The sequence below is a fragment of the Oncorhynchus kisutch genome, unplaced genomic scaffold (assembly GCF_002021735.2).
Source record: "Oncorhynchus kisutch isolate 150728-3 unplaced genomic scaffold, Okis_V2 scaffold852, whole genome shotgun sequence".
Lineage (NCBI taxonomy): Eukaryota > Metazoa > Chordata > Actinopteri > Salmoniformes > Salmonidae > Oncorhynchus > Oncorhynchus kisutch.
In genome coordinates, this window is record NW_022262797.1 from 54677 (window position 1) to 67421 (window position 12745).

General features: G+C 39.4%; 1 protein-coding gene across 2 annotated transcripts in view; it reads right to left on the bottom strand.

Moving 5' to 3' along the window:
- Window positions 1–2170: 2170 nt before the first annotated feature.
- LOC109877507 (uncharacterized) overlaps window positions 2171–12745 on the bottom strand; it is a 30345-nt gene continuing 19770 nt past the window's right edge. Inside the window, exons 15-25 of one of the 2 annotated variants that reach the window (XM_031816683.1) lie at window positions 12036–12242; window positions 11513–11658; window positions 11276–11394; window positions 8991–9115; window positions 8464–8561; window positions 8159–8295; window positions 7491–7615; window positions 6781–6926; window positions 6512–6614; window positions 3577–3719; window positions 2171–2967 (exon numbers count right to left, since the gene is read on the bottom strand). In XM_031816683.1, coding sequence (XP_031672543.1) covers window positions 2853–2967; window positions 3577–3719; window positions 6512–6614; window positions 6781–6926; window positions 7491–7615; window positions 8159–8295; window positions 8464–8561; window positions 8991–9115; window positions 11276–11394; window positions 11513–11658; window positions 12036–12242 — 1464 coding nt within the window. In that variant the 3' untranslated portion in view covers window positions 2171–2852. The remainder of the gene's footprint in view (window positions 2968–3576; window positions 3720–6511; window positions 6615–6780; window positions 6927–7490; window positions 7616–8158; window positions 8296–8463; window positions 8562–8990; window positions 9116–11275; window positions 11395–11512; window positions 11659–12035; window positions 12243–12745) is intronic. The other variant, XM_031816684.1, reaches the window with a different exon arrangement.

The following is a 12745-nucleotide window of genomic DNA, read 5'->3' on the forward strand; positions in this document are numbered from 1 at the left end:
GTAATCTGCCAGGATACTTGGTTTCCTTCCCTTGACATGTGCGCTTGCGTAAACATGAACATGAACAACGGAACATCCAATTAGGATTTATGCTAGGATCACTTAAGGGTCCGAGCAAAATATCAGCCTTAGTAAAGTGGAAGATTTATTTTGAGGCCTTTAACTCTATCTACAGCTACATCACTCACCAGTTTCCTATGGACTTCAGAAGGCCATAGGTCATCCCTGTAGACTGCCCAAAACTAGTGCCTTACAGCTGTAGACTTATCATATAGTTATCAACTTAGGATAGTACCCTAAGCAACATCCCACAAATTAGGAAAGCCCTAGATATGACATTAGACAATGCCATGATAGGGTCATTTTGCCAGGACCATGGACGTATATAGAATACAGTCCAGTTAGATGATTAAGGGGGCATAACTATATTTTGTTTTGTTTATGCTTTCATTCATTTTGTTTCATTTTCTTCAGCACATAGAAAGTGATAGAGCCATAAACAACTTCCCCATATAACCACCAGTTAGTGCCACAACGCTTCTCATTTGGGAGGAAATGTAATGATATATTTCATGAGTGTGTGCATTGTTAACATCTGCCTAAGTTACTGCCCAGATCTTCCAGTCTGGACGACCAGACGACGGGTCCGGAACGACGATCCCAATCCGGACATCCGCTGCCCAGCCATGGAGCGGACTTCTTCCTTTGCAGATACCCTACCCGGGTCGACCACCAGATGGGGACCACAACCCACTGTCATTTTTATGTTGGTTTGCAACATGCAGGTTAATCGCAAGATTGAACCCAACATGGGGGGACTGTCATGACATTGGACTGGGGGTTAGGTTTATGACAGTCATAAATACCTCTTCCCCCCTTTTTCCTCTCTCTACCCTGCTGAGGTTACATTTGCAAAACCACCTGGTTAACATAGAGATTCGGGGAACATCAGAAGGTGGGGGGAAATGAACTATATTCTGGTAATGCGACCAATTGAACATATGCGGTGGTATTTAATGAATATGATGTCAGTTCGGTTGTCATCGGAGACCTTCTCATTAATGATAAGATGACATAAAATCTACAGTGGAAAGTCTACACATCAGAGTTATCGGATTCACATGGAATTGTTTTTCAATTTAAATGTTTGAATATGAAATTATTCGTGATGGGATGAAATGTGATTTTAGCTTCTAAAAGGTGAGATTTGGGTTTTCATAAGACAGGGCTCTGCTCAATCAGTGGCCCGCCCCTGTGAAGGGACATGGGCTATAAAACTTTTCAAACACGCCCTCCTCTCCCTTCCTATATAAGCCCTTAACGACAATATAACCCCTGCTGTTCCGATGATGTGAGGATGACGGTCCTATGTCAGAATGGTTCAGATAATAACTACAGAATGAAGCCAACATCAGCGTGAGCTTTGGTTGTGAATGGTATGAACTTCGAACTCTTATTCACTACAGAAGTGATACCTCCTAGCCATTGAGTTAGCAACAGCAGATGCAAACGAGGGTTAGGAAGGAACAGACAGAGTATCCCGTCTATCACCCAACGACGTTAGTACAACGTATCCAATTGACAACCAGAGACATTCTTCAAAGGACTCGGTTGAGCAACACGGCCTTCCATCTACCACCAACCTAGCGAAGCGCAGCTCAGAGTAAATATTTATTGCATTTTCCTTTTCCAAATGGGCGGTAATTTAGAATGCATAAGATACTGTATTTACGATAGCACAGCTTCTTTCCTTTGTTCCTCAGTCTTTGCGCTCTTTCACTCAAACCCAGACCCTTTTCTTTTGTGTAACAAGCTGTCATATCTGTTCCGCCCGCTAGGGGCGTTTTCCTTTATGATGTAATTTGTAATCAAGTTATGATTTAATTATGTGTATGTGTAATTCTGTGTGATTAGTTAGGTATTTAGTAAATAAATGATTAAACCCAATTTTGTATTGCTGATTCAAATGGTTAGCCAGGGTTCGTGCAGATAACCAAGAATTTACAACTTTCAGATGAGACTGAATTAAGAGGACGATTAATATTGACTGCTATTGATGTAAAATATTACTAGGTCTTTAAGAGTTTATTCACTCTATAAATATTATTTCGTGGTGCCCGACTCTCTAGTTAATTACATTTACATGATTAGCTCAATCAGGTGATATTAATTACGGATAAATTATTTTATAGAATAGCATGTCATATCACTTAATCCGGCATAGACAAAGACACGACAATTACTATACAAAACCCATTTTAACATAGACAATTACTATACAAAACCCATTTTAACATGCAGAAATTCAACATTTTTTTGACAAGAGTTTAATAGGAATTGGCCATGGATATGAATATTAATTAGCTACACATGAAATGTGCTACAATTAAGCAATAATGCACGAGGAGGTGTGGTATATGGCCAATATACCACGGCTAAGGGCTGTTTTTAAGCATGACGCAACGCGGAGTGGCTGGATTACAGCCCTTAGCCGTGGTATATTGGCCATATACCACAAACCCCTGAGGTACCTTATTGTTATTATAAACTGGTTACCAACGTAATTAGAGCAGTAAAAATAAATGTTTTGTCATACACGTGGTATACGGTCTGATATACCACAGCTGTAAGCCAAGCAGCATTCAAGGCCCGATCCACCCAGTTTATAATCAAGTACAAACCCTAAGAAAATGAAGACCTATTCCCTCTAGAAAGTACAAATATCAGTTACATACAATTGTTAGCATACTTCAATGTTTGTTCCAACATCATCATCATGTTTCACCAAAAGGTGTAGGCTACAAGGCAGGAATGCTACATTTTGGCTATCACATTGTGTTTTAAACATCTGTCTACTGAATTTGCTGTTTGCGATAGTCCCTCGCCATTTTTCTCATGTCTTGGTATGGCTTGAGGTCAGTTAATGTCAGTAACTTGTTTGTCTTGGGATCAGTTCCAAGCCATGTCCTGTAAATGTTGGGAAGACAGTAAACCATTCTCAAAAAATAGTGGTCAAATAATTCATTTAATTCGTTAAGTAATTTAAAATGTTTACAGTAGGCGAAGACTTTCCAGTTTGAAGAATTGTCAATCAGTTAAATGTCTAAGCCTATCGCAATAAGACACAAAAACTACTGACACCGAACTGATATAGTTGCTAGCAATGTGTTATTTCAGTTCTGCATGCAAGGGATGAGAAAAATGTATTTGATAAATAAACTAACAGTCATTTGCTAATATTTGAGCCCACAATTAATACAAATCAAATGTTATTGGTCACATACACGTGTTTAGCAGATGTTATTGCAGGTGTAGCGAAATGCTTGTGCTTCTAGCTCCGACAGTGCAGTAATATCTAACAGTTTCACAACATATACTCAAATACACATAAATCTAAGTAAGGAAAGAATTAAGAATTACACGAATGTGGCTTGTGTTTAAACAAACTCAGAAGCTTCCGATGAAAAACCACACATAGCGACATCAGCTTAATATTTTTGGATTTCTTTATAAAAGCAACACGTTAATTATGAATCATAAATAACGACATATCAATATGAATAATAACCAGCTTACCTCTTCAGATGTTTCTCAATGGCCTTTCGCTCGTACACTGTTCCCTCCTGGTTCTTCACTGGGTCAACAAACATCTTGTTGGTTAGTGGACAAATCAAGTGTGAGGGTATGAACTTCTCAGGCAACTCTTCACCCAACAATTCCTGTAAATTTAAAAGGGAAAGATCATCACACCCTGAACAAACTGTTACATTAAAGGGTTGCTGTTAAAATAAATGTATCTGAGAAACTGCTAATGTAGACCAGGTATTCCCAAACTGGGGTCCGCGTACAAATGCCGTCTGGGGTACGCCAAATAAAAATGTGATTCACGTTTAAAAAAAAAAAAAAATAAAAGGATTCTTCACATTTTCAAACAGTACATTACTATTTTCCAACGGGACTATACATTTGGGTGAGAAAATATCCTCGTTTCACTGCCCAAAAATACAATTGAACCATCTAGTGTTCAGCAAAATAACAACACAATGTCAAATACAGGTAGCCTAGTCAAATAACTAACATCCAATCACATTAACCGTTATCCAATCACATTAACCGTTTTCCAATCACATTAACCGTTATCCAATCACATTAACCGTTTTCCAATCACATTAACCGTTTTCCAATCACATTAACCGTTATCCAATCACATTAACCGTTATCCAATCACATTAACCGTTATCCAATCACATTAACCGTTTTCCAATCACATTAACCGTTTTCCAATCACATTAACCGTTATCCAATCACATTAACCGTTTTCCAATCACGTTAACCGTTATCCAATCACATTAACCATTTTCCAATCACATTAACCGTTATCCAATCACATTAACCGTTATCCAATCACATTAACCGTTATCCAATCACATTAACCGTTTTCCAATCACATTAACCGTTATCCAATCACATTAACCGTTACTCTCTCGCGGGAAACCTTCACTCTTGTGGAGACATTTAGAAACAAAACATGACAATTTGAAAAATAAGCCATGGGTGTTTTTGAGCGAGAATAAAGACGACTTTCGAGTAGTAATACATGTATAAAAGTAACAGATAATAAGGGGCTAGAAGCATCTTATATGGTGAGCTACCGAGTGGCTAGGACAGGCAAGCCCCATACTATTGTGTAGGACTTAATTCTTCCTGCTGCTGTGGATATGACTGGGACAATGCTGGGGGAAAAGGTCCAAAAAACTATACAGACAATGCCTTCATCAAACAACACTGTTTCACGACGCATCAGTGATATGGCAGGAGTTGTGTGATGACCTTCTCCCATTCCTCCTCTGGATCATCCAGATGGTCATTGGCAAACTTCAGGCGGGCCTGGACATGCGCTGGCTTGAGCAGGGGGACCTTGCGTGCGCTGCAGGATTTTAATCCATGACGGCGTAGTGTGTTACTAATGGTTTTCTTTGAGACTGTGGTCCCAGCTCTCTTCAGGTCATTGACCAGGTCCTGCCGTGTAGTTCTGGGCTGATCCCTCACCTTCCTCATGATCATTGATGCCCCACGAGGTGAGATCTTGCATGGAGCCCCAGACCGAGGGTGATTGACCGTCATCTTGAACTTCTTCCATTTTCTAATAATTGCGCCAACAGTTGTTGCCTTCTCACCAGGTGCAGTTAATACTTCTTAAAGAAAAACTAACAGGTCTGTGAGAGCCGGAATTCTTACTGGTTGGTAGGTGATCAAGTACTTATGTCATGCAAAAAAATGGAAATAATTTACATAAAAATCATACAATGTGATTACCTGGATTTTGTTTTAGATTCCGTCTCTCACAGTTGAAGTGTACCTATGATAAAATTACAGACCTCTACATGCTTTGTAAGTAGGAAAACCTGCAAAATCGGCAGTGTATCAAATACTTGTTCTCCCCACTGTAGGTGCATCCTTTTAAGCACACCTTTCTCATTAACCTGTGGTGAGTTATTCACCATTATTGATGAACAAATAAGGTTTTAAATATAAGACAGCTAAATAAAGAGCAAAATTATTGATTATTATTATTATATTATTATTTGTGCCCTGGCCCTATAAGAGCTCTTTGTCACTTCCCACGAGCCGGGTTGTGACAAAAACTCACACTCATTCTTATGTTTAATAAAGGTCGTATAGTGTGTGTGTTGTATAGATCGTATAGTGTGTGTGTTGTATAGATCGTATAGTGTGTGTGTTGTATAGATCGTATAGTGTGTGTGTCGTATAGATCATATAGTGTGTGTGTTGTATAGATCGTATAGTGTGTGTGTCGTATAGATCATATAGTGTGTGTGTTGTATAGATCGTATAGTGTGTGTGTCGTATAGATCATATAGTGTGTGTGTCGTATAGATCGTATAGTGTGTGTGTGTGTTGTATAAATCGTATAGTGTGTGTGTCGTATAGATCGTATAGTGTGTGTGTTGTATAGATCGTATAGTGTGTGTGTTGTATAGATCGTATAGTGTGTGTGTTGTATAAATCGTATAGTGTGTGTGTTGTATAGATCGTATAGTGTGTGTGTCGTATAGATCGTATAGTGTGTGTGTCGTATAAATCTTATAGTGTGTGTGTCGTATAGATCGTATAGTGTGTGTGTCGTATAGATCGTATAGTGTGTGTGTCGTATAGATCGTATAGTGTGTGTGTCGTATAGATCGTATAGTGTGTGTGTCGTATAGATCGTATAGTGTGTGTGTGTGGCAGGCTTACACAATGATGGCAAAAAACAAAATTTGAGAGTGCGCTGACCCTGGTGCTAGCTGGAGGTATGTAGCTGGAGGTTGAATGTTTGAAGGGGTACGGGACTATAACAAGTTTGGGAACCACTGACGTAGACTGTGACATGTCAGTTTTACATGGAAATGTCTGAGAAGTGAATCCATCTCTTTTTACACACAAACGCCCCCAATAAAAGATGTAGCAGAGCTTGCAAAAATTAACATAATTAGATAAGTGCATTCACCTTCTCCATGTCATCCAATGATTGGCCTGCAACTTCCTCTGTGTTCTTCTTGGCCTCTTCTTCATACTTGTTTCTGCTGGTCAGGTATTCCTCTGCCAAAATACTTTTACAAGACATTTTTATTCAGACAAAATGTAGGTATATGAATTCAATATACTACATACTAATAAATATAATGCACTATTTCCTACTTTTCCTTTTTAATTTTAGAATCAGAGTTAACACCACTCATTGTATACAGTGTGGTCATCAAATAACGAGAAACCAACCTGTCCAGTGGATCTTGGGGTTCAGGAACGATGAGCAGTCCATATACAGCATCCAAGATGTCTCTCATGGTTATGTGAGCGTTGTAGCTGCGGTCAAATATGTTGTGGCAGATACGACCCACACTGTTTATGTTGCAGTGGTACACCTTCGTCCACATTAAGGATTTTTCATGGCCTCCCGAGTGAGCAGTGGTCTAAGGCAATGCATCGCAGTGCTAGAGGAGTCACTACAGACCCGGGTTCAATCCCGGGCTGTATCACAACCGGCCGTGATCGGGAATCCCATAGGGTGGCGCACAATTGGCGCAGCGTCGCCTGGGTTAAGGGAGGGTTTGGCCTGGGGGGGCTGTACTTGGCTCATCGCGCTCTAGCGACTCCTTGTGGCGGGCCTGGTGCCTGCAGGCTGACCTCGATAGTCAGTTGAAGTGTTTTCTCCGACACATTGGTGCGGCGGGCTTCCGGGTTAAGCAGGCGGGTGTTAATAAGCGCGGTTAGGCGGGTAATGTTTCAGAGGACGCATGACTTGACCTTTGCCACCCGACCCCTTTGGAGAGTTACCAGCGATGAGACAAAAAAAAAATGGGTAAAAAATAAAACGATTTTTCATGACGGAAAAAAGCATCAATCAACTGGATAGAATTTGAAAATGTATGACTTAGGCAATACGAATAAATACACTGTCTTCATGTATTCATTGTGTAGAAGGATACAGGTGTGACAAAGCGCACAAGTGGAGGTTTGACGGGGTAGTCAGCTCCAAACTGACAGTACAGCTCAAAGACTCCATCCTCATAAGGTGTATCAGGAGGGCCTTGCATGAGAATCTTCCAAAACGCTGAATAGGTATGGAATCACAGGGGTTAAATGTTTTTGACAATATTGTGCAAAATGAGTCAAACAATAACCAACTGGTCATGTGGATGGGAAGTTGATTTGAACACTTTACAGTCAAACAAACCAATAACTTGAGGCTGTTACGGTCATGGTCCATGTAGACTATATTTAAGCAGTAAGGCTCGAGGGGGTGTGGTATATGGCCAATATACCACGGCTAAGGGCTGTTCTTATTCACGACGCAATGCAGAGTCCCTGGATACAGCCCTTAGCCGTGGTATATTGGCCATATGCCACAAACCCTCGAGGTGCCTTATCGCTATTATAAACTGGTTACCAATGTAATTAGAGCAGTAAAAATAAATGTTTTATCATACCCGTGGTATACGGTCTGATATACCACGGCTGTCATCCAATCAGCAATCAGGGCTTGAACCACCCAAGTATTAACAATGCTATTATAAAGCATTATGAAAAGTATATTTATACTAAGTGTTACCAGATCAATAACACTTAACACAATACCCTAATAATGTTTACTTACTAAAGTCTGACTCTGAAGGCAGAACAGTGCAGAATGGGTGTGGGTCACAGTGCAGGCTCTTCAGCTCTTCCAGAAGGCGTTTGTCCTTCTCCAAAAAGCGTCCGCTCTTGGATTCCTGGATCTTCTTTTTTAATGCACTATTTTGTGACATATTCATTTTTGTTAGAGTAATACAGTAGTTTACCTCAATCTCAACATTAAATAAATGCTTCTTGAGCATAATAGTGGTTTACTAGAAAAGTAATTGAAAAAGTAAATGACTCTGTCATTCCAGAATGACATGCTGATAATGGAACTGCTCGTACTTCTCTGTCCCAGTCACTTTATCGTTTAGTCCACTTGGCAGAGCAACCTCTGGCTTCTCGTCATAACCCCGGTTGGCGAAGAGAGCAACTAGAATGTTCTGTAGAGGCAAATGAGCATTGTTCAGTACAATTCGTTTTAAGATCAATGTTATTAACTTACACTTTATTTGATTTGATTTAAATATGTATTTGTCACATGCAACTTGACAGTGAAATGTTTGTTTACGAGCCCTTCCCAACGATGAAAAGTTGTAAAAAATCATACAAATAGTAACACAAGAGGAATAAAATACACAAGAATGGAACTATATACAGGAAGTACCAGATCAATGTACATGTACATGGCATGAGGTATTTTAGGTAGTTGTGTACATAAAGGCAGGGTAAAGTGACTAGGCATCAGGATAGATAATAATAAGAGTAAAATAAAGTAAAGAGTAAAATAAAGAACAAGAATCATATTATTTTATATAGAATATATGGAAACACTTGTCCTATTTGAATAGTTTTTGTTTAATAGATCGTACCTCGCTCCTAATGTAGGATGGGTCCAGTTTCTTCTTCAGCTTCCTCATCTCCAAAGACAGAACAGTTTCCATTTCAAAAAGCTTCAGACCAGCTTTACTCGTCTCTGGTTTGAAACAACACCCTCCTAAAAGACATGGATGGATTGAAACAACACCCTCCTAAAAGACATGGATGGTTTGAAACAACACCCTCCTAAAAGACATGGATGGTTTGAAACAACACCCTCCTAAAAGACATGGATGGTTTGAAACATCACCCTCCTAAAAGACATGGATGGTTTGAAACATCACCCTCCTAAAAGACATGGATGGTTTGAAACAACACCCTCCTAAAAGACATGGATGGTTTGAAACAACACCCTCCTATAAGAAGACATGGATGGTTTGAAACAACACCCTCCTAAAAGACATGGATGGTTTGAAACATCACCCTCCTACAAGCCATGGATGGTTTGAAACAACACCCTCCTATAAGACATGGATTGTTTGAAACATCCTATAAGAAGACATGGACGGTTTGAAACAACACCCTCCTATAAGAAGACATGGATGGTTTGAAACAACACCCTCCTAAAAGCCATGGATGGTTTGAAACAACACCCTCCTACAAGCCATGGATGGTTTGAAACAACACCCTCCTAAAAGACATGGATGGTTTGAAACAACACCCTCCTAAAAGACATGGATGGTTTGAAACAACACCCTCCTAAAAGACATGGATGGTTTGAAACAACACCCTCCTATAAGAAGACATGGACGGTTTGAAACAACACCCTCCCATAAGACATGGATGGTTTGAAACAACACCCTCCCATAAGAAGACATGGATGGTTTGAAACAACACCTTCCTAAAAGACATGGGATGGTTTGAAACAACACCCTCCTAAAAGACATGGATGGTTTGAAACAACACCCTCCTAAAAGACATGGATGGTTTGAAACAACACCCTCCTATAAGAAGACATGGACGGTTTGAAACAACACCCTCCTATAAGAAGACATGGATGGTTTGAAACAACACCCTCCTATAAGACATGGATGGTTTGAAACAACACCCTCCCATAAGAAGACATGGATGGTTTGAAACAACACCCTCCTATAAGAAGACATGGATGGTTTGAAACAACACCCTCCCATAAGAAGACATGGATGGTTTGAAACAACACCCTCCTATAAGACATGGATGGTTTGAAACAACACTCTCCCATAAGAAGACATGGATGGTTTGAAACAACACCCTCCTATAAGAAGACATGGATGGTTTGAAACAACACCATCCTATAAGAAGACATGGATGGTTTGAAACAACACCCTCCTATAAGAAGACATGGATGGTTTGAAACAACACCCTCCTATAAGACATGGATGGTTTGAAACAACACCCTCCCATAAGAAGACATGGATGGTTTGAAACAACACCCTCCTATAAGAAGACATGGATGGTTTGAAACAACACCCTCCTATAAGAAGACATGGATGGTTTGAAACAACACCCTCCCATAAGAAGACATGGATGGTTTGAAACAACACCCTCCTATAAGACATGGATGGTTTGAAACAACACCCTCCCATAAGAAGACATGGATGGTTTGAAACAACACCCTCCTATAAGAAGACATGGATGGTTTGAAACAACACCATCCTATAAGAAGACATGGATGGTTTGAAACAACACCCTCCTATAAGACATGGAGTGGATACAGTTGCTTCATTGTTATTACTTAACCAAATATGTATAAAATAGGACATTGTTATGTAGGGGCTCAAAAAACACCCAATGGCTGCCTAATATTTTATTAGACTGTAGACTGCTGTCATCTTCATTTAACCAAATGCAATTCAAACTTCCAAGGGAATGCAAACTGGCTGTAAAAGGATGGATCAAAATGAAAACCCAACCACTAGTGAATTAGTAACCAAGTACGTCCAGATTTTAAACCCTTTACAACCCTGTTACAAAATATACTTTCATGTCAATTGTCATCTAAATTACGATAAACTGTAATATTATGATATACTGTAATATTGAATACTGACACGAAACAATTTTCCTTAAAAAAAATTAAAATCCCAAATGCAGTAAACCTCATATCAAAAACATTTAATGTTTTACTTGCGTTTTTGAGTGCAGTCAGGCCAAAATGATATAACAATGAGAAATGATTGGACAAAATGCATTCATTCTGATTCTACGTCCATATTTCAGCCACAAGAAGACATCATGATGGTGGCGTACGTCCACTGCTGGGATATAAACCAGAATCTCTTTACACATTATACAGTACCTGTTGCATTGCTGATTCCACGCAGCACGTTGTTGTCCACCTTTCCAACAACGATGGCATCAACAACAATGTTCAGGCTCATCAGTTTGGTTGTGACAGCATCTGGTTCGGTCATTGATCTACAGATAGAATTATTAACCAATCAATCCAATCGAACAATACCTTTGTGTTATCGCAATGAATGTAACGTCAAGGTAATCACTGTTTTACACACTGAAAAAGTATCATTCTATTTACCCATCATCATTCCCATCTGTGAGACATATGATGCGAAGTCTGCAGTCTGGAAATTGCTCTCCAACTTGTTTCAGTTGAGACATGCCACGTTTCAAGGCATCATACAGCACAGTGCATCCATTGGCCTCCAGATTGTGTACGTGTTCCTGTAAGTGCCAAAAATATCTTCTAATATCCCTAATATTATGTGAGGTTTGCAGATGCATGCTAAAGAATGATATCATGAATGCCACAAAATCCCTGATTGAGCAGTAGCGTCAGCAACGCACACATAAACTACAACATGGAGACAATTTGAAGCGCCTCCATACACATGCAGATCCTCTGAGTGCATCACGCTCCTCTGTAACATGTACAGTGCTGCTCGAGGCAACATCATATAGCTGAGTCTCAGTTTCAGTCTTTAAGACAGGTTTGAGGGGAGTATGTATGTGATCTCAGTACAGTACTTGAATGGATCTTATTGAAATCACCCCCATCGCTATTTTGCATTCATAAAACAGAAATGAGAAAATATATTTACCTTGAAGGTCTCCAGAGTCTCTGTAAATGTGTGGAGAGTTTTAACTGATGAGTCAAACTTCACCAAGCCAATGACATGATGAAAATTGTACGCCATGCTTCTAGTTGCGAAGTTATCAAAGAGCTGTTTAACAGCATCCAACCGTGACATGTTGTCATCGGAATCATAGCATGTCTCATTCATGGAGGAGCTTGAATCCACTAGCACCTAAAAGGTTGGATGGAGAAGTATTATTTAGCTAGAACAAAACGGAGGAGATTATCTAACTATTATATTGTATAACTTTGTTACATCAACATGGATCGTTTTTGGCTATCATCTTTATCATTCAAGGTATCTATCTGTAAGACCATGGGCTGCTTGGTGTTTGACAAAATTTGAGCCATAGCAGGGGGTCAAGCTTGCCAAGTGTCAAAACTGACCTTAGCTTAGATGCAGAAATATAAATAGATGCAAATATAAATAATGACATACACACACATATATACACATATACATATATATATATCATATACACTACCGGTCAAAAGTTTTAGATCACCTACTCATTCAAGGGTTTTTCTTTATTTTTACTATTTTCTATATTATAGAATAATAGTGAAAACATCAAAACTATGAAATAACACGTATGCAATCATGTAGTAACCAAAAAAAGTGTTCAAAATATATATAGATTCTTCAAATAGCCATCCTTTGCCTTGATGACAGCT